This window comes from Typopeltis vanoorti, chromosome 8, assembly GCF_054136105.1.
Source record: "Typopeltis vanoorti isolate ZY-2024b chromosome 8, IOZ_Tvanoo_1.0, whole genome shotgun sequence".
Taxonomy (NCBI): Eukaryota; Metazoa; Arthropoda; class Arachnida; order Uropygi; family Thelyphonidae; genus Typopeltis; species Typopeltis vanoorti.
The window spans coordinates 19,722,943-19,748,826 of record NC_143556.1 but is presented as its reverse complement, the minus strand read 5'-3'; the positions used below and the strand labels follow the sequence as shown (position 1 = coordinate 19,748,826).

The 25,884-nt window shown below is 35.6% G+C and overlaps 1 protein-coding gene across 4 annotated transcripts in view; it reads right to left on the bottom strand.

Moving 5' to 3' along the window:
- LOC150103802 (exonuclease mut-7 homolog) overlaps positions 1-25,884 on the bottom strand; it is a 313,402-nt gene that overhangs the window by 200,356 nt on the left and 87,162 nt on the right. For all 4 annotated transcript variants that reach the window (XM_090396540.1, XM_090396541.1, XM_090396543.1 and 1 more), the window contains one exon: positions 15,055-15,108. In XM_090396540.1, coding sequence (XP_090252666.1) covers positions 15,055-15,108 — 54 coding nt within the window. The remainder of the gene's footprint in view (positions 1-15,054; positions 15,109-25,884) is intronic.

The window sequence follows — 25,884 nt, the reverse complement described above, 5'->3', positions numbered from 1 at the left end:
GACTACATCCGGTTTCACCAATACAGCCACTCAGGACTTGCTGACCATGCTCTAGATACTCACCACAGAATACGCTGGAAGAAAACCACTCTACTACACCACAGCAAATATAAATATGAAAGGTTGTTCCTGGAATCAGCTTCAGTGCTAAAAAAACTTCCCAAACCTCTACAAATTTGGGTGGATGAGACTGCCCCAAATTTGGGAATCTTGCATCCTAAGAACATCAGCCCAACAGCCAACCCAATTATGCCTGCTAGGGGACACCATTAGGACTCTAGAACCAACTTCAGTTGCCTTCATCAGCCTCATCTGCTCGTTGTTAGCGCTTGAATGCACATATATTTTTTATGTTCCCAGAAGATGGAAATGTAACGTTGCCGAAATATAGGAAAGTATTGATTAAAGTTTTTTAATTAATATTTTAGTATACGTTGTCATTTCCTGAAAAATTTAAAGTGATGGAAAGGAGTTTATTGCTTTTTCTTTGAAAGCTAAGTATATATTCATTAGTGCAGGTGATAGAGGGATGCCTATGGCTAACCCATAATTTTCGTGTGGATCATGTTTCCAAAAAATGAAATAGCCTGAATTTATACAATGACTTAAGAATGTCAAGATTTTTTTTAGATAATTTAATCTTCTAAAAGAACTAATCCTTTATCTAGAACTAACAGAAGAACTAACATCAAATCTGGCTAAGATTTCATCTTTTTAGATTATGACTTTAATCATGGAAACAAAGTATTCGGAATTCTTAATGTAAAAAATAAATAAATAAATAAATAAATAAATAAATGATATACCGTATTTTTTGGACGATAAGACACACCCGAAATTTATGAGACTAATTTTAGAAAAAAATATTTTATTATATAAAGATATTTACAAATTCTTACTTAATTTATTTTTATTTATTGTTACAATCATTTGTATTAGCAATATTCAGTTCATCTTCACTCTCGGTACTATCACCGTTCATATTACTTTCGTCTGAATTATTGTTGTCACTCCCTTCAAAAACTGTGTCATCTTCGGTAACATCCATCGCATTACTTATCTCGCATTTCTTAAATGACTTTATAATCGTCTCTTCTTTCAAAGCTTCCCATGAATATTTCACCCAGGTACATACTTCTGAAACTGTTGGCCGTTTCATACGTCCTGTTGCTGTAACATCGTCATTTGGCTTTGCCATCCATTTGTTCCACTCTTCCTGCATAAAATTTTTGAATGGTTTATTAATAGATCCATCCAAGGGTTGTAATTGACTTGTAAGGCCTCCAGGAATGATAGCTAATTCTGTATTCATTTCTTTTAGAAGCTTCTTTGTTGATTCTGTTTTATGCGTTCTGAATTGATCCCATACTAACATCGCAGGCTTTTTAAACAACGCACCTGGACGTTTTGCCCATATCTTTTGTATCCATAATTTCATTCCTGTTTCGTCCATCCGGCCTTTATCTTGAACGTGGATAATAATGCCACAAGGAATTTCATCTCTCGGTAACGTTTTTCTCTTGAAGATTAACATGGGGGTAGTTTTGTTCCGTCCACACAACAAGCTAAAACTACAGTGTAGTGAGTTTTTTCGTGACCTGTTGTTTTGATCACTATTGATTTGGTGCCTTTTGAATCTACTGTCCGATTTGAAGGAACATCAAAAGTTAGAGGCACTTCATCCATGTCGCAATTTGATTAAGCACAAAGTTAAATTTCCTTCTCGCTGATATGACAAATCTATGGAATTCTATAATTTTAGCTTCATAGTCAGCCAGCATTTTTTGGGCTAGAGTGGTTTTTGTACACATGCATTACCCGTGTCTTTTCATAAATCTAAAGCACCAAGACGGTGATCCGTAAAATATAAAATTCCATTAGCAGTTGCCCATTGTTTCGCTTCAAAAACTATCATTTTCATAGAAACAGATATTCCCATGTTTCAATGATTTGTTACCCAATTTTTCATTAGTACTTCTAATTCTGGCCATTTTTCTAGGTGCAAACGGAATGTTTTCCTGTGTTTACATAGCAGTTTTAATTGTTCCTCTTGTTTTCTCCACTCACGAACCATTTTTTTTCTTGTGGTGGTGGACTAAAATGTCTTTCTGCTGCTCTGTTTCCATATTATTTTGCATAATTTATCACATTTAATTTATAATTCACGTTATATGAAAGTCTTTTTTGTTTTACACTCATTTTTTCTAATTTTAAGATAAAAATTTTAACGACTTATAAAAAAATAATTCAAATGAACCGTACAAAAGCGCGTATGTTTACACACTAATGACGCTCTAAATCGGTGATTCACCCACCTGCAGTGAGATAACTTAGGGACCTACCTTCAGTGGCATACTTACTAATTTTAATAACATATTGCACCAGTAATTGAACTAGCTAACAGCTTCGGTATAGTGTAAAGATTCGTATTTTAATGTTACCTTCGGACCATAAGACGCACCCCAATTTTCAGATGATTTTTCTGTGTAAAAAGGTGCGTCTTATGGTCTGAAAAAAAAAGGTATATATTTTTATTTATTTATTATATATATATATTTTAATAAAATAATAATAATAATAATAATAATATATATTATTTTTTTATTATTTTCCAAATAAACTTTAATTAGTATATTTTAAAATTAATAGATTGATTAGACTTGTGCGTTACTTAATGTGGGATAGTTCTATTTCCATTAAGTTTATTTAATCAAATTTCGAATATCAAATATCAGACATCCTGAGAAATTATTAACTGGTATGAGACCTAAAACAGAGTCAGAGAAAGTAAATTATGATGGAAGGAATGATGAGAATCTGTGTGCAAGAGATAATATTATGTAGCAGTGTTAATGATGGAAATGGTCATTATGATGAAAATGATTATGAGAAAAGAAAGAGTTGGTTCATTGGAATTGGACTTACATGCATGTGCAAGGATGTCTGTATAAGTAAAACACAGATAAGCACAGAGATCTGCAAGTTGTCCAACTGTGTCATGCAGACTACAGAGAAGAGTATACAAAAAGACATGCATTTAACTTATTGTCTGTACACGAATGTTAGACGTATAAGAAACAAAGGGATACAGTTTGTTGTCTTCATGTACTGTATACATTAGGACCTCAGATTGTAGGCATTAGTGAGACCTGGCTATCAGAGGCGACATAACTAACTAGTATTGAGTGTAAAGGGTGCAGTATTTTTTGAAAGGACAGGATAGGATAGTTGTTGTCCTGCTAATTCTCACCAGTGTCGTATCCATCCCCATTTGTTCTAATTTGTGCAACAGTGTTCCATGTGGAACACTGTTGCACAAATAACTTCACTAGTAAGATATATGCTTGCAAAGTGGTCACTCAGTAACTCAACTATTTTATCTGTTTCTGTTTCCTCGTGACCATAATCAATCATTATGGTTAATCTTCCATAGTCATTCTTCCTCTTACTTGTCATATAACGAAAGAACTCTTTGGGCTTTCCTTTGACCTGCTCGGCTAAATTCACATAATCTGATTTTGTCTTCCTTGACATGCTGATCACCTTTCTTACCTGAGCCATGTACTGTTCATGTGTTTGCTGGTCACCTTTCTCTTTATATACCCTCCACAGCATTTTCTTTTTCTGCAGCTCATGCTTAATGATATTACTCATCCATCTAACTCATACTTGATTAACCCTCCTTACTCTAGGTATAACAAATTAATACTGCTTCCTCTAGATGACCCTCTATATCCCATGCACTCAGTAGTGTAGCTAGAGCTTTTGCTGCCCGGGTTGGTCCCTGAGTTTGCCACCTCTCTCAATACACACCAAAATACTACAAAAAGTCAAAACGATGTACAGGGAAATAAATTAAAACACTGTGTTTATTTTTGAAGTAAAACTTTAATTTCAACATTCTAAAATGTTATTTTTCTTGCTTTTCTGTTAGCAAAATCGATGACATTGGCAAAGTCTATTTCATAGTAATGTAGGTAATTCTTAATCAATTTTATTTAGAAAAAACTTCTCTCATAACTAGCAACATTTACAGCAACTGTGAGGAAAATTCGCAGTAGTATTACAATATTTGGAACTGAGTTCTCGAGACTGTATTTTAGAATTAACCACAAAAGTTCAAAAAGATTCAAAGTGCTGCCCAGGGTGAACCGCCCTCTCCGCCCTCCCCTAGCTACGCCTCTGCATGCACTACTAATATCCTTAACCTGCAGGATTTTATGCCATGATACAGATTTTTGCCATTATGCCATGATACAGATTGACATGCTCAAGATTCTTCTTGAGCATGTCATAATCACAAATACCCATTCTTAATAGAATACTTCTCATGTTTTACAATCTCCCAAGTCAAGACAGCATAGTCACTTTCACCAACTTGAGGCAATGTTGCCACATTGGTTATGGATAGCTCTTCTGATCCTATACCCATGTCCAAATACTCTACCACCCCTAGTCCACTCCCTATCACATGCTGACTTAAGTAATTATCTCTCAGCAGCTGTATAAATTCTATTTCCTTTGTGTTATGTGAACTTTCTTCCTTTAAGTCTCTATTTCCATAGTTGAAGTCCTCCACAATAATTACTTGACCTGTACTCACTGTACTAATTTGGTGATGCATGTCTTCCAGATCATCTATGGAACTCCCTGGCCTATAGCAACAACCAACTGTAAATTTTGTCTTATTGGTCTTAATCTCATAAGATTGCTTCAAATGAATAGTTATCCCTGTAAAGCTTCACCTGTCTCCAATTCATTTTAGCTGCAATTCATCTACTATCATCAGCAGTACTCCTTTCCTCCCATCCTATCTTCTCTATCTTCCCTGAAAATACTAAACCCTTCATATTCAATCCCTGTAACTACATCATCTGCTGTTAGTCAAGTCTCACTAATGCCTATAACTTTTGGCAAGGTTGCACTAACCAATGCCAAAAACTCCTCCCTCTTGTTCCTGATACTTCTGGCATTAGTATATAGAAACGGCAACATCCCTTTATTTCCCCCCCCCGCCCCCAACTCACATTTACTTTATTATCCAATTGACTACATTATCCAATATTTTTGCTTGACAGATTCCTCATTTGGTGATTCCCACTCACTTGCTTCGTGGGTGCCTTCACACAAACTCACTTGCTTTCACCCTAATTGCTTAAGTTTCCCTGAATTTGCATGTCAGCATGCTCGGTGAACAAAGCTCTCTCTCCAGACACCTAACACCAAAACCATTTAGATGTAGTCAATCCGCATTGTACAAATCCTTCTTTCTGTCAAACAGAGACCACACGAATTCTACATCATTCCTTTTGCACAATGTACGTACAGACGTACATTGTGCAAATTGGTCAAAGCCCTCCTCCTCAGCTCGCATCTATCATAGCATGGTAGGAGACTTACAATCTTCACCTTCTCGCTCTTCCGTTTTGCCTCTTCTAACAACTCTTTTATATCCTCCCTTATAGAATACTTCTCGTCCTCTCAAATCATTGGTACCAACCAAGATAATAATTTCCTTCGACTTATACCTTTTTGCATCTGGATGGTACTGTTACACCTGATATCTTAGGAATATAGTATTCTCAGCTATCATGGTGTAACATGAAGAATAAATATCATAAATTAAAACCCCTGCATAAAAAAATGAATTGTTTAATGGAAAAATTCTTGCATCCAGTAAAATGTATAAAACGTAAGGGTTGTTGTTAAAGTAGCTGATAAAGGAAGGAATGTATTAATATTGTAATATGACTTAAAATAAGGAATTCTAACTAAATACGTAGCTAACAAAGGAAAGTATAGATTAATATTGTAATACGAGTAAAAATGAGAGAGTTAAGTAAATAAGTAGAAATGGGCGAGTCATAAAATACGTTATGTGAGAGATTAAGTTATTAAGTAGAATTCATAGAAAAAGTTTGAAAGGGGATTAAGTCAGGCTAGCACAAGAAAAGCAAAGCTATCGCTTAGGGCCGATCCCCGGATTGAAACATTGAGAACGGGCTTGCCGATCAAATGACGTTTGGCGAGAAAACGCCACCCTAATTGGTCGATGATTAAAAAACAAGTAGAAGGAGGAGAAAGGAAGTAAGAAAAGGTGCCATTAGGGGAGCAGCTATAAAAGGGTTGGTAACCCACACAAAAAAAAAACCTTTCTGGATAGTCGCTTTTGGCCTTGGAGTTTGGTTTTGGTTCCGGTGGAGTTCACGGGGTTATCCTGAGTGGCGACAGGGGTGATATCTCCTCATCACAACACAGAAACGAAAGTGAGCGGGACTTCGATTCCCGTTTTCCCGAGTAGGAAGCAAAGAAAATTGCCATAGAGTCCTAGAAAAGGAGGGATCTTCTTCGTTTCGACGCTAGTGATAACTACGCAAAGCAGAAAGCTGTAAAGAGATCGATGTCCTCTTTGCTAATAGTAGAGCAAATATATGTGTGTTAAAGTATTCCAGAGTTACGAGAAGTTATACCAGAGGTTCGTTTGGAAAAGAATAAAGGCCCATATGAAAAGCTCAAGAAAGGTACTGTAAATCATAACCTATGTTAGCTAGAAATTTGTCTGTGAAAAGTATCGTGATTCCAATATAGAACTGTTGAAGTTATACTAGGACTTTAGTATATGATAGAATGTGTTATGTGTAGATTGACTAGTGTTAAAGATTTGTGAATGATTAAGAGTCCTAAGGTATTTTTACATGTCTATTATACTGCACAAGATATTTAAATGACATAATTGTGTGTTAGTGCAAATAACGGTATAACGTATCCTAAGAATTGAATGCCTAATGTAATGTATAAAATAATTGAAATGTCACAAGTATGTACTAGCAGTGAATGATTTGTTAATCTACTTCAGTATGAATAATCAGATAGTGTGAATTGATCTAATTTGTTCACATCAGGTGAATTTATGAATTAATGTGTATGGCGGCATAATCACAAATAGCCATATTGCTTGTAATAATTTAATGTTAGTCTAAGTATTTTAGTTTAGTATTTGAATTGTACCATGTTTAGAAACTTAATATACCTTTTGTTCAGTGATAAAAGAGTTGTCTGATGTTGCTAATCCAATGCACCGCTTAAAATCATCGTACCTAATCACGCGGGGAAATTTAATGTTGAGGATAGAGATCAAGAGTCACGACTGCAATAATATTTAAATACTAAGAGATATATTCGAGATTGACTTTCTCCCTATTTATGACAACATAAATGGTGCAGTTGATAACCACTTGAAAATATTGTACTTAGTCACGCAGAAAATTTAAGTTGAGAATCGAGTTAAGTGTCACGACTGCAATAGTTACACTTTCAGATATATTTGAGTTCTTTCTCCTTGTTTATGTATGTAATATCCTAAACTAAATATCCCAAAAGGCGCAGTATAAATACAAATATTAGGGGTACTACGGGGAGCAATAACTTAGATATTGGTTTAAGTTTTGGTAAAATCTCGGGCATAGAAGTTAGAAGAATATAGATAAAAGGAATTTGTAAGATTAGAGTAGAAATCGTAAATTGGGACACAACAGTACGGCTAATATTGTGAATATTTACTCCTGGGAAAAAAGATTGCCATGCTTTCGTTAAGTACTTTCCTGATTATTGAATCTCCATACATAATTTTCTCCTTAACTTGTTTTTCTTGTTCATTCAGTGGGGCTTCATCATTCTTTTGGATCACCTACATCTTTTTTTTTTTTCAGTCCTGCTTAACTCTTGCTGCTTCTGCAGATTTTCAATTTCACAGTTTGTCCTATGAAGGATAACATTTAAGCACGCTATTTCTTTATTGATATCCATTTTGTACACTTCTATTTCCACGGCCGTAGGTTCAACATTATTAACATAATTTTCCATCTTATCTTTGAATTTGTTGCATTCTCGTCACCTAACAGACACTCCCTTTTAAAATACTTAATACATACTCCCTCTCTCTAGTTTCAATTTCCTAACATATATTTTTTTAATTTTCTCGATGCATACATTTTGCATATACTGCACTGAATAATATCCCGTAATTCAAATCACCAGACAATGTGGTCTTTGCCGCCGCCATTGTTCATTGTGTTGATGCCATGCTGACAATATCACAATAAAAATGTTATAAATATATATACTAATACTCTAAAAGCACAAAAATCTACACTAATACACTATAATACTCTAATTTTCTGATGAAAAAACACAACAAAACAGATAAAAAAACAATTGCTAATTTCCCATGAGTTCTAAATTACATGACCACTCACAATATGATATCAAGGGCTGATTAATTATTTTAATGTTGACTGAGAAGCAGTAAAAACTCATGAGAAAAATAAAACTGGATTTATTGAGCTGTTGTGAGACAATGTGCTCAAATCAGCATGACACAAAAGGAACTCAAAGAGTGTTAAATCTGCTTATAGTGTGATGTCAGAGAGGAGTTTCAGTTAAAGACATAATCATTCTGCCTCCAGCTGTTGACAGTGATCAAGTGGTATTCACTTGGAAAGTGGCTAAGTTTATGAATGTTATACAAATAGTTCCCACTTTACGAATAATTGGTTCCTGACGACTGTTCATAAATTGGGAATTCGTAAATTGGGAGTTTATTTGCCTTAGAGATAATGCTATAAGTGAGAGCTACGTTCGTAAGAAGGAATATATATATAAAATATAAAATGAATATTAAATGATAAGAAAAGACTTTACTGGCCAAAGATTTACATATTTAAAAAAATAACATAAGAAAAAATGTAAATTAAAAAAATTTGCTCATTTCTATATCACCAGGTGAATCGGCAGCCGTCGAGGTAGTAGGAGATTCAGGAAGCTTTGAGGAATCTTTTTTTTTTTTTCAAAGAAGGTCTCGAGTGTCATCTGCTTTGTTGACTTTTGCTTCTTTTCATTTAAAATATCTGGATAGCAAGCAGACGCATTATTCATTTAACGGGAAAATTTACTAATCATTCAAAGTCTGAATCTTGTGAATCAAAGATTGCTTGAGCTTTTTCGAGAAGTTTAAACGTTTCTTCTAGTTGAGTTGGAGTTTCATATTCATTATCTTCTTTGTCTTTTTCTTCTTCATTTCTTTCTTGTTCCTCTAATTCAAGGAGATCATTGGGTGAGATTGAAGCAGCTCATTAACATCACCTTCCGAAACTTTCATTTGCAACTGGTTAGACATACCTAAGATCGCTCGAGTTTCAGAATTCAGAATAAAGAGCTTTAACAGTGCTACCCGCTTGATGGCTGGTAATAATTTCGTATTTCTTCTCTAACATAATTCCTTTTCTTTGTTTCTTTTGCTCATTTTCTGGTTTTGCACTGTTGTTTCTTTTTGATATTCTTGGCATTAAAAAGAAAACAAAATAAAAAACTGGGAAAACTGGTCATTATATACTGCGTAATTCCCCATACATGTCCCTAATTGCCTATGTCGTGTAAAATTTAAAATAAAAATATGATTCAAAAAATTCATAAAGCAGGAATTTGTAAAGTGAGAACTACCTGTATTCAGAAAAGGTTACACACTGAACTACGAAACAGGAAATTATGACCAACTAGGGAATATGCAGGGTTCTGTGTGGTATCAGTTGTTGGATGGAAAGGATATTGGCAGCACATGAGGAGCATTTTATTACTATTAACACCAAACCTCGTGGAGTCAAAAGACTCATTGAGGGAGGCACACTCTGTTACACACACAGTCCATCAAACTGTGGTTTAAATTCATTCAATATATCTGCATTCACCACAATGTCAGGCAGTGCATTCCATTCACCAGACACTCTACATGCAAAGAAACTGCTCCTTATTCTCCTGTTCACACCCTTCTTATACAGTTTCCAGGGATGGCTCCTTATTCTACCCACGCTTCCATCCATTATATGAAAAATTTCATCCACATTAACCTGATAACAACCACTATCAATTTAAATGTTTCAATCACATTGCCCCTCTTACTCCTATTCACAAGGCTTTGCAAGCTGCATTCCAGCTGTCTTCATATCCCATGTCCCTAAGAAAAGTTATCACCTTAGTCTTCTCTGGACCCTTTGCAATATATCCTCATTATCATGAAAACTAGGGACCAAATCTGTGCACAATAATTCATACATGGCCAGATCAAGGCCCTATACAACAGAAACACAACCTCTTTATTTCTGCACCATTAGGCTGTCTGCATCATTGAAACACTGAACTGACAGTTCTATACTGTTGTCCACTCATACACTCTATTTAAGTCTTCCTGCTTCCTCGTCACCCTCCCCAGTTTTGCATCATAAGCAAACATTTGAATATCACCAGTCAAACCTGTTCGATGTGACAACTTCACAACTTGTGCAATGTGACCTCTGAACTTCAGATCTTTGTCCACTACCAACCACCACTCCAAGGTCTCTTGTCTCCTCAAATGAAATGCAAAGTGTATACTTGCATCCCATTGTTGCCTACCAAATTTCAGAACTTTATGCATTACAACACTGAACTGACAGTTCTATACTGTTGTCCACTCATACACTCTAAGTCTTCCTGCTTCCTCGTCACCCTCCCCAGTTTTGCATCATAAGCAAACATTTGAATATCACCAGTTAAACCCATCACAATATCATTAATATACAAATTAAATAACAATGGTCAAAAAACAGACCCCTGTGGCACACCACTAGTGACTTTCCTCTTCTCAGATACTGCACCCCCACACACAACTTGCTGATACCTGAGAGCTAGTTGCCTAGCCAATTAACAAATCTTTCATCCAATCCTATCTGCTTCAGTTTAGTTACCAACTTATGGTGTGGCAATCTATCAAAAGCCTTTGCAAAATATAAGTATACCACTGTGTATGCATCTCCCTTGACCAATACATTTGTCACCTTGTTATAGTACATAAACAAGATGGTAAAACATGTGACCTCCCTTTAACACACCTATGCTGACAACCACAAAGAATACCACTGTTATTAACCCATTTTTTGTATCCTATCTCTCATCAACCTCACCACCCCAGATATATATATATATATATCAGCCTATAATTTGTAGCCTTAGCTTTATCAACAGCTTTGTGAAGTGGAACATTTTGCCTTCCTTCCACTCCTTTGGGACGTGTACTGTTGCAAGACTCTTGTTAAATAGTAGGACAAAGCTGATGAAAATTCCTTGGAATATTTCTTGAAGACATGTGGTGATATGTAATCAAATGTTATTTGCCTTATTAACATCTAGCTTACTTACTTATATACCTCTTGCTCTATCATCATTATGTTTTCTCTCATTTTATTCCCTACACTTGAGCTTCTGATTTCACACTGAAAATGAAACACTCTGACGAACTGTTCACTAAATACCTGAACTATGTCCTTAGCAGCAGTTACCAATCTTCCACTTTCATTCGTATAATCATTCTTCTTTCTATTTGTCACATAAAAAAAACTCCCAAGGATTTTTGCTCATTTCTGCTCATACTGCACTTCTACTGTCCTCAGTCCCTCTCCTGGCCTGCTCTGTATACTTCCATGAATCTGATTATTACCATTATTCATCTTGTGCTACCTCCAAAGTGCCTTCTTCCAGATTTCATGTTCTATTCTCATTCAGCCATTTTACACCTACCCTATTTAGCCTTTTGACCTTTGAAATACATTCACACACTGATGCCGTTAAGTATTTCTTTGTCAGTTCCCAAGCAACATTTATTTCCTTACTCAACTCCTTATCCCATGCTATAGCTTCAAACTGTCTCTTAAGTTTGTCATAATCGCCAGCTTTATACTTCCACATATATCCTTTCCTCACAGAAGTCTTCATATGTCTAGCCACAACTCAAATGATCACTTCCTGATCACACTCACCAACTGGAGGGACGTGTGAAACCCACTAACAATTACATCCTCTGATGAAATGACCAGATTTAAAACTCCCAATTCTTGAATGCCCTTCTTACATACTGCCTAAGATAGTAGTCTCTCAAGAACTCGAAAAATTAATATTAAAATCATCCATAATCACCTTCCTTTGTTCACTAACCCAAGTTGCTTATACATTTCCCTGGCCTATAGCAACATCCAACTAAATATCTCTTTCTATCAACATCCACCTCACTGCCTCAAAACCATTGTCACTATTTCCCTCTTTCATGCCTACCTCATGTGGACATAATTCCCCTGCTATCATCAGCATCACATCCCTTCCTTCTTGTCCTTTCCACCCTTGTGAAAAACTCCATCTTTCCATTTCTATTCTCAACAGAGTATCATCTTCATTCAACATATGCAAAATACTTAATTGCTATATCAGAATGTGTACCTAGCAGTCGAATAATAAATAGGGTACGAGTGAAATGAATGTTTATTTATATTGTGCAAGAGATTTATAAGAAATGATGTGGAAGAAATATCATGTGCATAAGGATGATGCCAACTGTGAAAATTATAAGGAGCAGACCAGAAGAGTCACTAGAGTTGTATGAAAAAAAATTGGCTATGCAAGCTAAAAAAACAACCCAGAAGAATTATTTCCTTATTCTGTAAGTAAAACAAAGAATGAATATGAAAGAATAAGTATTGATTGCAGATGTTATATGGATGACATGCAGAAGAGATTGTTCAATTAATGAGTGCCCATTTTGCTAATATCTATAAAACTGGTGTATACGCCATTGCGCTCACTGCAACCTCTTCATTGGATGAAGAAATTCAGGTATACGAGGAGGAGGTACTAGAACTATTGTGCAAACTGAATAAGAATTTGGCAATAAGGACTGATGAGATATCAGCACGCGTGCTAAAAGAGTGTTCAACTCAACTGACTATTCCTTTGATCAACTCAACTGACTATTCCTTTGACTATATAATTAGAGTCTCAGAACAGGAAAGAATCCATGAAAGAATGAGTTGAAAGACTGTATGGTACTACCACTGCATAAGAGTGGTGCAAGACTGATTTATCCAACTATCTATCTCTGGAGTGGTGGTGAATATTTTGGAAAAGTTGGTTAGGCTTACATACAGAAATGAGTTTACAGAGAATCTATATTTTGCAATGAACAGCATAGATTTACTAAGAGATGGTCATGTTGGAGCAACTTTATTTTATAATAATGTTACCACTGAACTAGACAAGGAGAATGGATACACCCTGATACTTTTGGATTTTGCTAAGGCTTTTGACAGAATAAAGTATGGAAGAGTCATGCATAAATTTTGGAATATGGGATAGGATTATAAATTAAAAGCATTGATAAGAGGATGGCTGACTGATGGATATCAAAAGAAGGTGATATACGAGGGATGTGAGTCTGCAAGATTTAGGGTAACCAGTCCAGTGGTGTACCACGAGGATCAGTAGTTGGTCCATTGTTATTGCATCTTTATATTAATGACATTGGGAAAGATATGACAGGAGACATACAGCTATTTGCTAATGTAAAGATAGGCAGGATCATTAGGAATGCAGCTGATTTGTAGAACGATTTGAATAGGCTGGAAGTGTAGGCATGTGAAAATAGCTGCCTAGGTGTTATAAAATATCCAATGTCATATTATATTGGTGGGATTATGCTAGAAGAAACTGATCAGTCTAGGGATCTTGGAGTTTTAGTAGATAGGAAGTTGAAGTTCAAAGGCCAAAGATTGCAAATACAACTCATATTTGCAGGATAATTGGAATGCTGAAACAAATCTTGACATGTAAAGATAAGGCAGTCAATTTGCATTTTTACAAGGCTCTGATAAGACCTTACTTGTACTACTGTGTGCAGATCTGGGGTTTCTATGGTGATTATTCTGATACAGTGAAGGGAGTGCAAAGGAGTGTTAAAAATTATATCTGGATTGCAGAATACTGATTATAAAGACAGATTAAGAATTATAGGATGCAGACATCAGCATACAGGAGAAAGAGGAGTGATATGATTGGGACTTACAAACTTCTGAAAGGTTCATACAAGATATCAGTGGATGGAATTTTTCATTTTATGGACAGCAGGGAAAAGGACAAGAAGGCATCCTTGGAAGCTGAAAATGAATTCAATCAAGAAGGGGTGAGAACTAGATTTTTCTCTCACAGAGTGGTGGCATGGTTGGAATGGATTTCCATTTGATGCTGTGCATGCAAATAGGGTGAATGAATTCAATAACAGGCATCGCAACTGGTGCAGCTAGCATGTTGTTTCCCTCAATGAGTCCTTGCCTCCCTAGAGATCAGTCTGAAGAATAATAATTGCCTTTCCTCAAGTGTCTCATGTCAGTACAATAAAAGTATGGTGTTAGCCATTTAGCTATTTTGCATTAAAGAAAAAAAAAAAGACTTCTTTCACTGAGTTAGTTCACGTTATCTCTAACAGTTGTTAGAGATAATGATGTATAGATAGAAAACCATCAATAAAAATTGACTCTCGCCATAACATAATAAAAATAGGCTCCTTATAGAATGTACTTTTCATTGTGGTGAAGTTATCCACGTTTCAATAGTTTTATTTTTTTCCCCATTTGATTGTAATGCAATACTATGCAGTCACCCCTATACATCACTAGATTTCGGGAGTGAAGTCTTGGGGTCCTGAAAGAAGAGGTATTAGGGTCATAGATGTTCTTTCCACATATAATGAGGGGCAATCACAAATATCCATGTCCACGGAAGGATTCAAACCTACATCCTGCTGGTTGGACAGCAGGTATGCAATTCACTTGACCAACCAGGCAGACTATGTTAAACTGCCTACTTGGCCATGTTTAACTTTCTGCTCAATATAAGATTTTATTGTATTTTTATTGGTTATTTTTTATTTTACTATTGAACTGTATAATTTTCTGCTATTATTTATTTTACAGTATTTAAAATTTTTTTGCTATTATTATATGATTACTGACTCAAGGTGCCGTTAAAAATTATTTTACTATATAGCTATTTTCCAAACTCTTTAGCAAAAGCAATAGACAAGAATGTTTTCCATTTGTAAGTGGTATTCAAGATATAAAATTATAATAATTCACAGCAAATTCCTATTTTGCAAACTTCACATTTTATAGAACAGGAATATCATTAACTGCTAATACATACCTCTTCAAGAGCAAACTCATGCTCAAGGTGAAGCACAATGACAAGAGAACATGCCTAAGAATAAAATAAATAAAATTCATATGTAAAGGCCTAAACATGACCAAAGAAATGTGTTATTTCATGATATGAGAGTTAAAAAATATATACATGAAAAATGGAGCGAGGGTGAAGGGTTCTCTACTGTCTTTTTTTATTTATCTTTAATTTGAGCCCATACTTGAAAGGCTGGTTGGTTAGTTGGTCAAACTACAATATGTTAGTATAGTGTACAGAAAGTAGAATAGTCTATATACCTCTACCAACTTTGTCTTCCCCCCCCCCCCTTTCTCTTTACTTAAACTGAATAACATTAAATTATACTCTTGATAATCACTAGTGTGGATTCAACAAATCTACAAAAGTCATCCATGCTATGACTTTTTTTGGATACACTGCATCATCTATGCAAACTTGTACCCTATAGCTCTTTGCCACTGGGTATCCATTCTGTAGAATCATTATCAAGATGATCAAAATGAATACTACAGAAAATTAACTACTTTACATATCATTGTCCTCTTATTATTATTATTATTATTCAGGCCTCCATGGAGTCAAAAGACTCATTGTGGGAGGTTCCCCCCTAAGAAACACAAAGTCTATCATACCACTCCTTGAATTCATTGACCATTCTCGCTCTCACCACTCCATCAGGCAATGCATTCCATGGTTCAACCACCCTCCATGCAAAGAAACCACTCCTCACCCTCTTTCTCACAGTTTTCTTTCGTGACTTCCAGGGATGGCCTCTTATCATCACTCCTTCCTGCTGTTCAACCAAGCGAAAGAACTCCCCAGTGTCAACCCTGTAACCACCTCTCCACAGTTTAAAAGTCTCAATCATATCACCTTTCCTTCTTCTATCCAGAAGAAGGAGAGGTGATATGATTGAGACTTTTGAAAACTCTGCAGTCCACATTCCATCAGCCGATCCTCATAACTATCATTATACAGTCCTGAAACCATCTTTGTTATCTGCCTTTGTACCCTTTCCACAGTTAATTTATCCCCTTCAAATCTGAGAACAATAGTCCAAGTGTGGTCTGATCAGGGTCTTATACAACAGAATGATAACAGTTTTATCTCTGCAGGTCAGTGTCCTTCTCATTATTGCAGCAATCCTCTGTGTTACCTTCACTACCTTTGCAATATGTCCCCTAAATTTCAGGTTTCTATCAATCATCAACCTACATTTTGCTGCATTAAACTGACACCCCCATTCATTTGCCCATCTATCTAGCTTATTCAAATCCTCTTGCAGGGCTGCCACATCTGCACTATTACTAATAATCCTTCCCAGCTTCGCATCATCTGCAAACAACTGAATATCCTCCTGCAATCCACTGACAATGTCACTGATATAAAGGTTAAACAATATAGGTCCCAGTACTGAGCCCTGTGGGACCCCAAATGTAACCCTCTGCTTCCTTGAAACTGCCCCACCATACAAACTCTCTGATACCTATCGGACAGCCAATCCTGAATCCAGTTGACCAATATGACATCCGGACCCATGTGCTGCAACTTAAATATCAGCTTATCATGTGGCACCCTGTCAAATGCCTTCGCTAAGTCTAAGAAAATGGCAGTATATGCCAATGATTGCTAATGTTTTTATGATGATCCAGATTAGGAAATTAAATACTAACAGATAATGTTTCTAACTGGTATGAGAAAACCAAGGAGAAACTAAGTGCTACCATGGGCATCCTCCTCGTTTATATGGACTACGGAAAGTCCACAAAGCAAACATTCTATTATGTCCTGTGGTGGATTGTATTGGCTCTTCATGTTACAAAATTGCAAAACATCCTAAATCGGTTTTGGCATTTATGGAAAGTCCTCTTCGTTTATCAAAAATAGTTTTAATTTTAAAGAAAAGATATCAGAGTTTTGTCTCTTTGCCCAGATATTGTGTCCATATTCAAAAATGTTCCTTTAGATCAGGGACCACTGACCACCTCTTCATGGAATCCTTGATCCTTCATCGATCCCATCATGTTAAATAAATGAATAAATGCTATCAATAATAAATTTCTCAATTTAAAAATAATAATTTCTTCACCCTTTTACTTCATTACTGCTTCTCGATAAGAAATATTCAAAGAAATTTAAAGAAAATACTTAAGAAATTTATAAAGAACATTAAAAATGCTTATATTTTATTGATTTACTTGGAATGGTTAATGAGAAGGATGTGTTTGATGAATACTGGATGTTTACTAGGTGTTACTCAAAATCGTTTTAGGTGTTCATTGACCCTCTTTTGACCCCTAGACATTTATCAACCCCTTGGATAGCTATATCGACCCCCAGTGGGTCGATATCAACCACTTTGACGAGCCTTGCTTTAGATGAAGCTCTTAACTTCCTCTAAAAACAATTTTCTGGCAGATATTGTCAGCCTATTTGACTTTGTTTTGGCATGTCCAGTAGCCAGAATGAATGACAAACTTTACCAATAAACTGAGGGTACATCAATCAGCAGTCCTCTTTCTCCCACACTAGATCTAAAAAGGCAATCTGATTGTTCTCTTCTAAATCAAGAGCGAACTGGATACGATGGTGAAAAGTGTTAATCTTATTGATGAACTCTTGTAGATCTGTATGGGAGCCATACCAAACTGCAAAAACAGTTCATCAATAAGATCAACACTTTTCACCATCATATTCAGTTTACTCTTCAGTTAGAAGAGAACAATCAAATTGCCTTTTTAGATCTCCTTTCATTTTGTCAACCAGATGAGAGCCTTCATTTCTCAGTTTTTAGAGAGAAAACACATACCAGACTTTACATTCATCCTCTTTCACACTATCATAATTGTCAAAAACTTGGCACTATTAAGACTCTGGTACATCAAGCACACTCTCTGTTTGCTCCACTGAAATGCTGCTCTCCCAAGAAATAAATCACATAAGTCCACCTTCCTTACTAATGGCTTTAACAAATTGTATGTCAATAAGATAATTAATAATTATAGTGATAGTCATATAGAGGTGTCCAAGAGTGTCACTGTTCCTTGTGTTAAAAGTGTCTTGGAAGAGAGAGACAAACTACTTTGATCTGTTGGCTTACAAGTGTCCTTCCATCCTATCAACAAGATATCCTTTTCTAGGCTCAGCTAAAGATAAACTTCTATCTTTAGCCCTTCCTAGAGTGTATCAAATTTTTTGTTAGCATGGTTTATCATATTTTGACCAAACAAGTAGTAGATCTACAGCTGTGCATTGTGATGAACCTTTAGGCTACGTTAAGTTCCACGAGCCAGAGCAATCGGGACTTGAGAAGCGTGCTATCATAATAAAATGAAGGTTCCCCCATAAAAGTAATAATCTCTTGGAATGAGTATAGAAAGAGAATTGTGATACCTTGCTATATCGACTGAATCTAAATCAAAACAATGGACTAAAATTATCTCTCTTATGGGAAATAATTCTTCACAAATTCCAGAATTAATTTTCATTAATTTTTTTGTTTTAATTTTAAATCTCCTGTTAAAGTTATTTTTATTAGAACCTTAATGTAATTAGACCATGATGTTTTTCATCATGTACATGCAGTTCACAAGTTTCATTGTTGAATACTGGTTTCTGTTCTTGTTGTTTAATTTGAATGATAATGAAGATGCTCTTGATACCAGGTTGAAAATTTTATATCAATAAAAAATATACAAGTAAAATCCATCTTATGTTTATTAATCATCATGTCTTATTCTCCTACATGTCAAGTTATTAATGTAATAAGATATGATTAATCTACCTTAGCACTATCTTCACAGCTTGGCACAAACCAATAGAACCATTAAAAAATGAGAAAAATGAATCGTGGAATGTGTAATACTATGTGCTGGATGCAGCTAGGATACATGAGACACCAATGATGACATATGCTCAGGAAAGTACAACTGATAAAGGAAAATAATAAAAAAAAAAAAACTATATTGCTCATTTGCAAGAAGAATAATGTAACTAAAAAAATTTTGCTTTTGAGTTATCTACAGAAATTGAAGAACCCCCGAGCACTATTTACTGGAAGAGCAACATAAGTGAATTTCTGACAATCATTTCAACATTAAATAGTAATTTTTTAAGAGTATTGGGCAATCATATTGACTGAAAACTTTCAAACTCATTTCCTAAATAATTTCGTTTATTGCATTATATTGTTGTTTTCACAAATAAGCGATATGTTCTTGTTTCAGACAACCACTTCCAACTGATAAATGGAGTGCTGAAAATTCACAAAATTGAGCCTTCATAGCTCTATCTGTTTCAGCAACATTCTTTGAACAGAAAGACCTGCATTCAAGTTCCATATCATCTAGGATACAAAGAACTTTTATCGGGTTTTTTAAAACAGAAAATGAGTTAGCCAATCTCACAGGATTGGCTAACTATTCTTCTTGAAAACTCAAGTATTTCAAGAAGAAATACCTGAAATACAAGCAAACTAGCCAGAAAAACACAATTAATATCCATATCCTATGCGGATACAATAAACTCCCTTACTAGAGCATTAATTAGATTTTGAAGAAGCAAAGTTATTTGGCTGTTACAGGCTATTGCACCTAGCATGCAATGGAAAATTGGGAAATGAATCAATTCACAAGGCCTATGAATTCATTATGGTGTTCAACATTCTATATGTTTGCCCACCAATGGAATAGCAAAGTATCTATTAAAACAACAGTCAAGTATCTTTTCTCAATTTATTGTTAGCAGTGAAAAGTGATTATCTTTCAATCAAACCACCATCCAGCCAACACTATGGTATCCAAAAACAGTAACACACAGAGTAAGGGTTCTGTTCCAGTGATACTACTTTTACCAGTGAACTTGCCCACCTTCACCACACATTTTTAGTCAATGGCCATAACACTAAAAGAACACATAAAATACCAAATCTCTCTCCTTTCCATCCTTCTTTAATATACAAGACCACAACAAAACTATTACTATTCTATATATTTAGAGCACATCTGAAAATTTATCCAGAGTACTTCATAAATATAAGCTCCACACAACATTCAAACTATATATCAAAATAGCAACCACCCTTTCATCCATTCAGCCGAGAACAAACTTTATCCTTTACCACATCCAGGAGTATATGAAGTGCCCTATACTTTATGATCTGATTTACATAGACAGGAAGATCTGCTGACATTTGCCTCAGAGAATATAAGAAATATATTGACCACCACCACAGTGATGGCAAATTAGTGTGGCCAAAAACAAAGTGCTACAGAGAAGTCACTGCAAGTCAGAAACTGTTTATAGAGTCAGCAGCAGCTATGAAATATTTCCCAAATCTCAAAGTATGGTCATATCAAATTGCCAGAAATCTAGAAAACATCCATGTTAAGATCAAATTAGTATAGTATGCCCACACTTTAGAGAGGGCTTCGCTTGGAGACTTGCCAAGAATAGTCGATTCATGTTGAAGGGGAGAAAGAAATGAAGGACGTATGAATTGGTCACCAACACGCAAAATCACGTGCTTTATAGGTAAAATTTTCCAACTGTTATACAAGCAACATAGTTAACACTTTAAAAACTACAATGATCATAAAAGAGAAGTTAATTTTTCGACATGTAATAATAAACAACTCATCCTAGAATATGGATTGATTACCCTATTATTGGAATGGATTCTCATTCTGTTGACATGCGCAGAAGTGTCGAAGGGTCTCAAATCTGTGGGCGTACTATACTTGTAAAACTTCTCTTTATCCAACAAGAAATGGCACCAAATTAGGACTTTATTTTTTTCTTTGTATTGTTCTTTACAATTTTAAACTGTTCTTAATATTAACTATTGCTGTTTGTACTATGAAAATACTGGGTATTTTCAGAGCACAGAATAATAAATATTAGCAGCTAAATAATTAAATAAGTATCTTATTTTCTTTGTATTGTGAATTAAAATGCAAAATTTAAGATGGATTAACCATCTTGCATTAAAAACACTTCTGACCTTATTTCCATAGTAAAAATTAAATTATGGTGAGTTTTTGATCTGACTTCACTGTTTGTCAACATCCCACTACACAATACTTTGGAATTTTTAAACCAAACGTTTTCTTCCATTCAATGAGCTTTTTTTTTTTTTCTGAACTCAGTATTCCATTTAGGGTATTTTACATACAGAGAAAAATATATCAAGAAACTGACAGTGGACATCCCTATCACCCAAGTTAGCAAAGGTATATCCAATGTGCTTTGAAGAACAGCTATTTTCTAAGATTTTTCAACCTTATCAGTAGATATTGTTCATTGATGATGTGTTTACTACTTGACCCATCTTTTAAAGTTGAAATTCAGAGCAGCTTTAATAAAATTTACCATAGAAAAGGAATTCAACAATGTATTGTTTCTTGAATGCTTAATAAATTAAGTTCCTTAGTCCTTCTGGTTTATGGAAAGCCTAAATTTACTGGGAGATATCATAAAGATTCTAAACACCTGTGATTATCAAAACTGCAGAATAGCAAAGAATATTACCAGCCATATTCTGAAAGTAATACCTGCACAGATCTGCATAATGCTTAAAATGTGAGCAGCTTTGAAATGTATTCAGTCCTGTTTTGTTTCAACTCTCCACTAGAAATTATTATACAGCCAAAACTATTTCTTATGTTATCTCTCACACACACACACACACACACACACACACACACACACACACACACACACACACACACACACACACACACACACACACACACACACACACAATGAAAGTCTTTTACAAGTTTATTGAAGCATGTAAAACAGTGCACAGTAAAGGAATGTTTGATGCATGAAAATACATTATGGAAAATAGATGGCAAGAAGAACAAGAAATAATGATTATGGAACTGAAGTGGACAACCGAAAGATCTGCAGAAGATGATTTCAATAAGCAGAAAAGTGACAAATTAAAAACTGAGAGGTTGCTAGCACTCAGTGGCGTAGCTAGAGGGGGGGGGGGGGCAGTCCGCCCCAGGCGGCACTTTGAACCTTTTTGAACTTTTACAGTTAATTCTAATATACAATCTTGAGAACTCAGTTCCAAATATTGTAATACTGCTGCGAATTTTCCTCAAGATTGCTGTAAGTGTTTCTAGTTGGGAGAGGAGTTTTTCTAAATAAAATTGATTACTTCGCCAATGTCATCGACGATTTTGCTAACAGAAATATAACATTTTAGAATGTTGAAATTAAAGTTTTACTTAAAAATTAAACATAGCATTTTAATTTATTTCCCTATACGTCGTGTTGACTTTCTGTAGTATTTTTGGTGTGTATTGAGAGGGGTGGCAAACTCAAGGACCGCCCTGGGTGGCAAAAGCTCTAGCTACACCACTGCTAGCACTGAAATTGAATGCTCGATTAGAGTTAACCAAATCATTAGCGAATTATGCCAAATCAAGTGAGCAAGTTGGGTGCTGTGTTAGTTAACTAGCGGACTGAAACTGAAGCGAATGGAAGTTTGCTACTGACTGTATCAACATTATTAAAGGGAAGATAATGCTTTTCTTCAAAAAATTATGTTTAGGGATGAAAGTTGGATACATTACTATGACTATAAAATTAAAATTTAGTCTGTGGGTCAGCCTACCACACTGAGGGCAAAAAAAATGTCTAAAATTAAACTTGGAAAGTGGATGCTGGCTGTCTTCTAGGACAGCAAGAATATCATTTACTAGGATTGTATGGTTAAGAGATGACGATAAACTCATAAATCTATGTGAAGATAAGTTATGAATATGAATGAGTAGAATGGGTTCCAGAGTTAGTTGCGAGTGCTTTGTCTTAATGGTACAAGGAGAAGTATGATAGATTGGGTCTCCCACGATTATTACTCCGGACTCCATGTAGGTGAAGTACATGAAAAAGCTGAAACAAAAAATTAAACCACATATGTTGCAAAAGTAATGATTTTTTCAACACATGAAGCTGCAGCTCCAAACCAATACACTTCTCGCTTTCCTCCGAAAAGCCCCTCTTAAGCCCAACAGCATCTTTTTTTCTTCTTTCTATCTCCAGCAAGGTACATCCAATACTGGCTATGCCAACCCAATGACCTGCAAATGGCCTTCCACACTAAAGTCGCCAATAGTGGTTTAGGCATTCCTTCCATCTGCTTGTTAATTTCAAGACTCCATCTGTCAAGATTCTTAAAATTGTCCTAATCATCCTCCCTTATCTACCATGGGCATTTGAGAAAATTGCTCATATTCTAAAAATATTTGATTTTTCCACTTCTCTACATTTCAAATATTAACACCTTTCTTTTTGTCTAAATGATAAAATTCATTGATGCCTTATGTCAGAAGTTCATAAAATTTTTTCATAGTGTGTTCCAAATTAGTATGAACAGACAGCTATTATGCATAAGTATTACAAAAAAAGAATCTGGAGTACACTCAATATCATTAACATGATAAATCAGGTTTTATGAACTATGAGAAGAGAGCACATGTGGCCTTGCAAGAGGATCTCAACAGCCTATGTGAATGGCATTATCAGTTTAATGTCAAAAAGTGTAAGGTCTTGAAATTTGTTACACAAGGATGGGATGAAGCGTATACAATTAATAAAGAAATTTTGAAAGAGACAAAAGTAATGGGAGATATGGGAGTGATGGTGAATGTGACCCTAAACTTCATGTCTCAATGTTAAAATAATAAGAACATCACAACAGATTATGGCAATAATGAGGAGGACACCGAGATGCAGAAGCAAAAAGGTTATCATTCCATCAATACATAAAAGACCTTGATCAGGCCACACATGGGCTACTGTGTGCAGATTTGGTTGCCTGGTTTTCAAGGAGATGAAAATGTATTAGAGAGGAGCCAGAGAAGCTTCACTAAGTTGGTGCCAGGTCTATGGAATGTTGGATATGAGGACTGATTGAACAAATGCAACTCACAGAGCCTTGTGAATAGGAAAGAGAGGAGATGTGATTGTGACATACAAGTTGGTGAGGGGTTGTTACTGGATTAATGTGGAGGAGGGTTTTCATAGAGCAGAGGGAGATAAGGGTAGAACAAGAGGCCATTCCTGGAAACCCTATAAAGAGGGCATGAGTGGGGGGGGGGGTAAGGAGTAGGTTATTTGCATGGAGAGTGACTGGTGAGTGAAATGCATTAGCTGAAAGAGTGCAGAAACTGTGAATCTATTCACAGTTTTCAATGATCTTTTTTAGCATGTGAGAATGTGGACTTGCTGCAACAAGTCCTTCGATTCTATGGAGGTCTGATGTTAATAATGCTTTGGACTGACATGATAAAATGGCAACAAAAAACTATGATGTTTTAAAGAACAACAACATATGCTTTTAAATGTGAATGTTTATGCAAAGGATTTTGCAAGGGTTTCCTGATCAACTTAATTTGAATAAAAATTATCATTACCATGGATAATTGTGACTTCTATACCAGAATTGTGGAGTGTTCATCGCCAAGATGATCCGCTAGTCTCTCATTTCTTCTATTGTGTTATTGATGAGGTTCCTCACTCTCTTCCATCCCATATCGGATACTCCTTTGGCACATCTCTTTTTAATGCAATGGTGTTCGCTGATCATTATAGCCTCAACTAGGGAAGATTTGCAGGAACTCCTTAATCAGGCTGTTGACTTGTTTTCCCATGTTAGAGGCTTTTTCTTAACATCAACAAGTCTTTAGCTCGTCTTCTCCAGCCATGACAAGAAGCTTAACATCAAGGATTCACAGTTTTTCCCTGCACTGTATGCCACTTCATCTTCTATCCATCCTCGAGGAATGGAAATACCTTAGTATTCTCTTTACTCAATAGAACATTTCTCTGTCCCCTCAACTTTAGAGACTCTCTTCTCTCAGGAAAGCCCCTCTTAAGTTCCAACAGCATCTTCTTCTTTCTATCTCCTGCCAGATTGTACCACTGGTTAGTCTTTGGAAGACCTTATCTCTCAGAACTTGCTAGGATGGAAAAAGCAGTCTGATTGGCTGTCCAATACTGACTGTACCAACCCATTGACCTTCTTCCACACTAAAGTTGCTGATGGTGGTTTGGGTGTTCCTTCAGTCTGCTTGTTAATTCCAAGACTACATCTGTCAAAATTCTTGAAATTGTCCTAATCATTCTCTGCCATCTATCAAAGAAGTTGTTCAACTACAAATGGTTAAAGATGACATTTGGCACACTAAATCATGAACCAATGACACCATTATCATCAAAGCTTAAAAAAAAAAAAAAAAAAAAAAAAAAAAAAAAAAAAAAAAACCCGTAGGACTTCTTGTATAACTCAGTTGACAGCAAACCATTGGAAGACTGTCACCAGGTGCCTCCACAACTTAACTGGGTCCAAGCTGGGACTAGGTTGTTACCAGGTGATGAATACATTAATCTAATGAGAATTAGAATAAATGCCCTGACAACCTGTGCATTCTCTGGAGATGGCCTCAGTGAAAACATCAAGTATCGAGTCAGTTGCCAATATAGTGAGATCCTCTCCCATATATCCTAATGTTGTTATCATGCTCATGGTATCTGAGTATGATGGCATAATACTATTGTCACCATCATCAAAAACCAGTTCAAGAATAAAGGATGGGGAGTAGCACTAGAGCTGTGCTACTCTTCTTCTGGTGTCTGTAGTCAAACTTAGTTTTGGTCGGGGGGGGGGGGGATTTTTGAACCAATAATTTGAGTATTGTTTTCAATACTCAAATTATTGGTTCAGAAAACCATTAAATTAATCCTATAATGAAAAACTTGAGTGGTATGCCAAGAATACTGGCCTAGTCAGGCAATTCCATG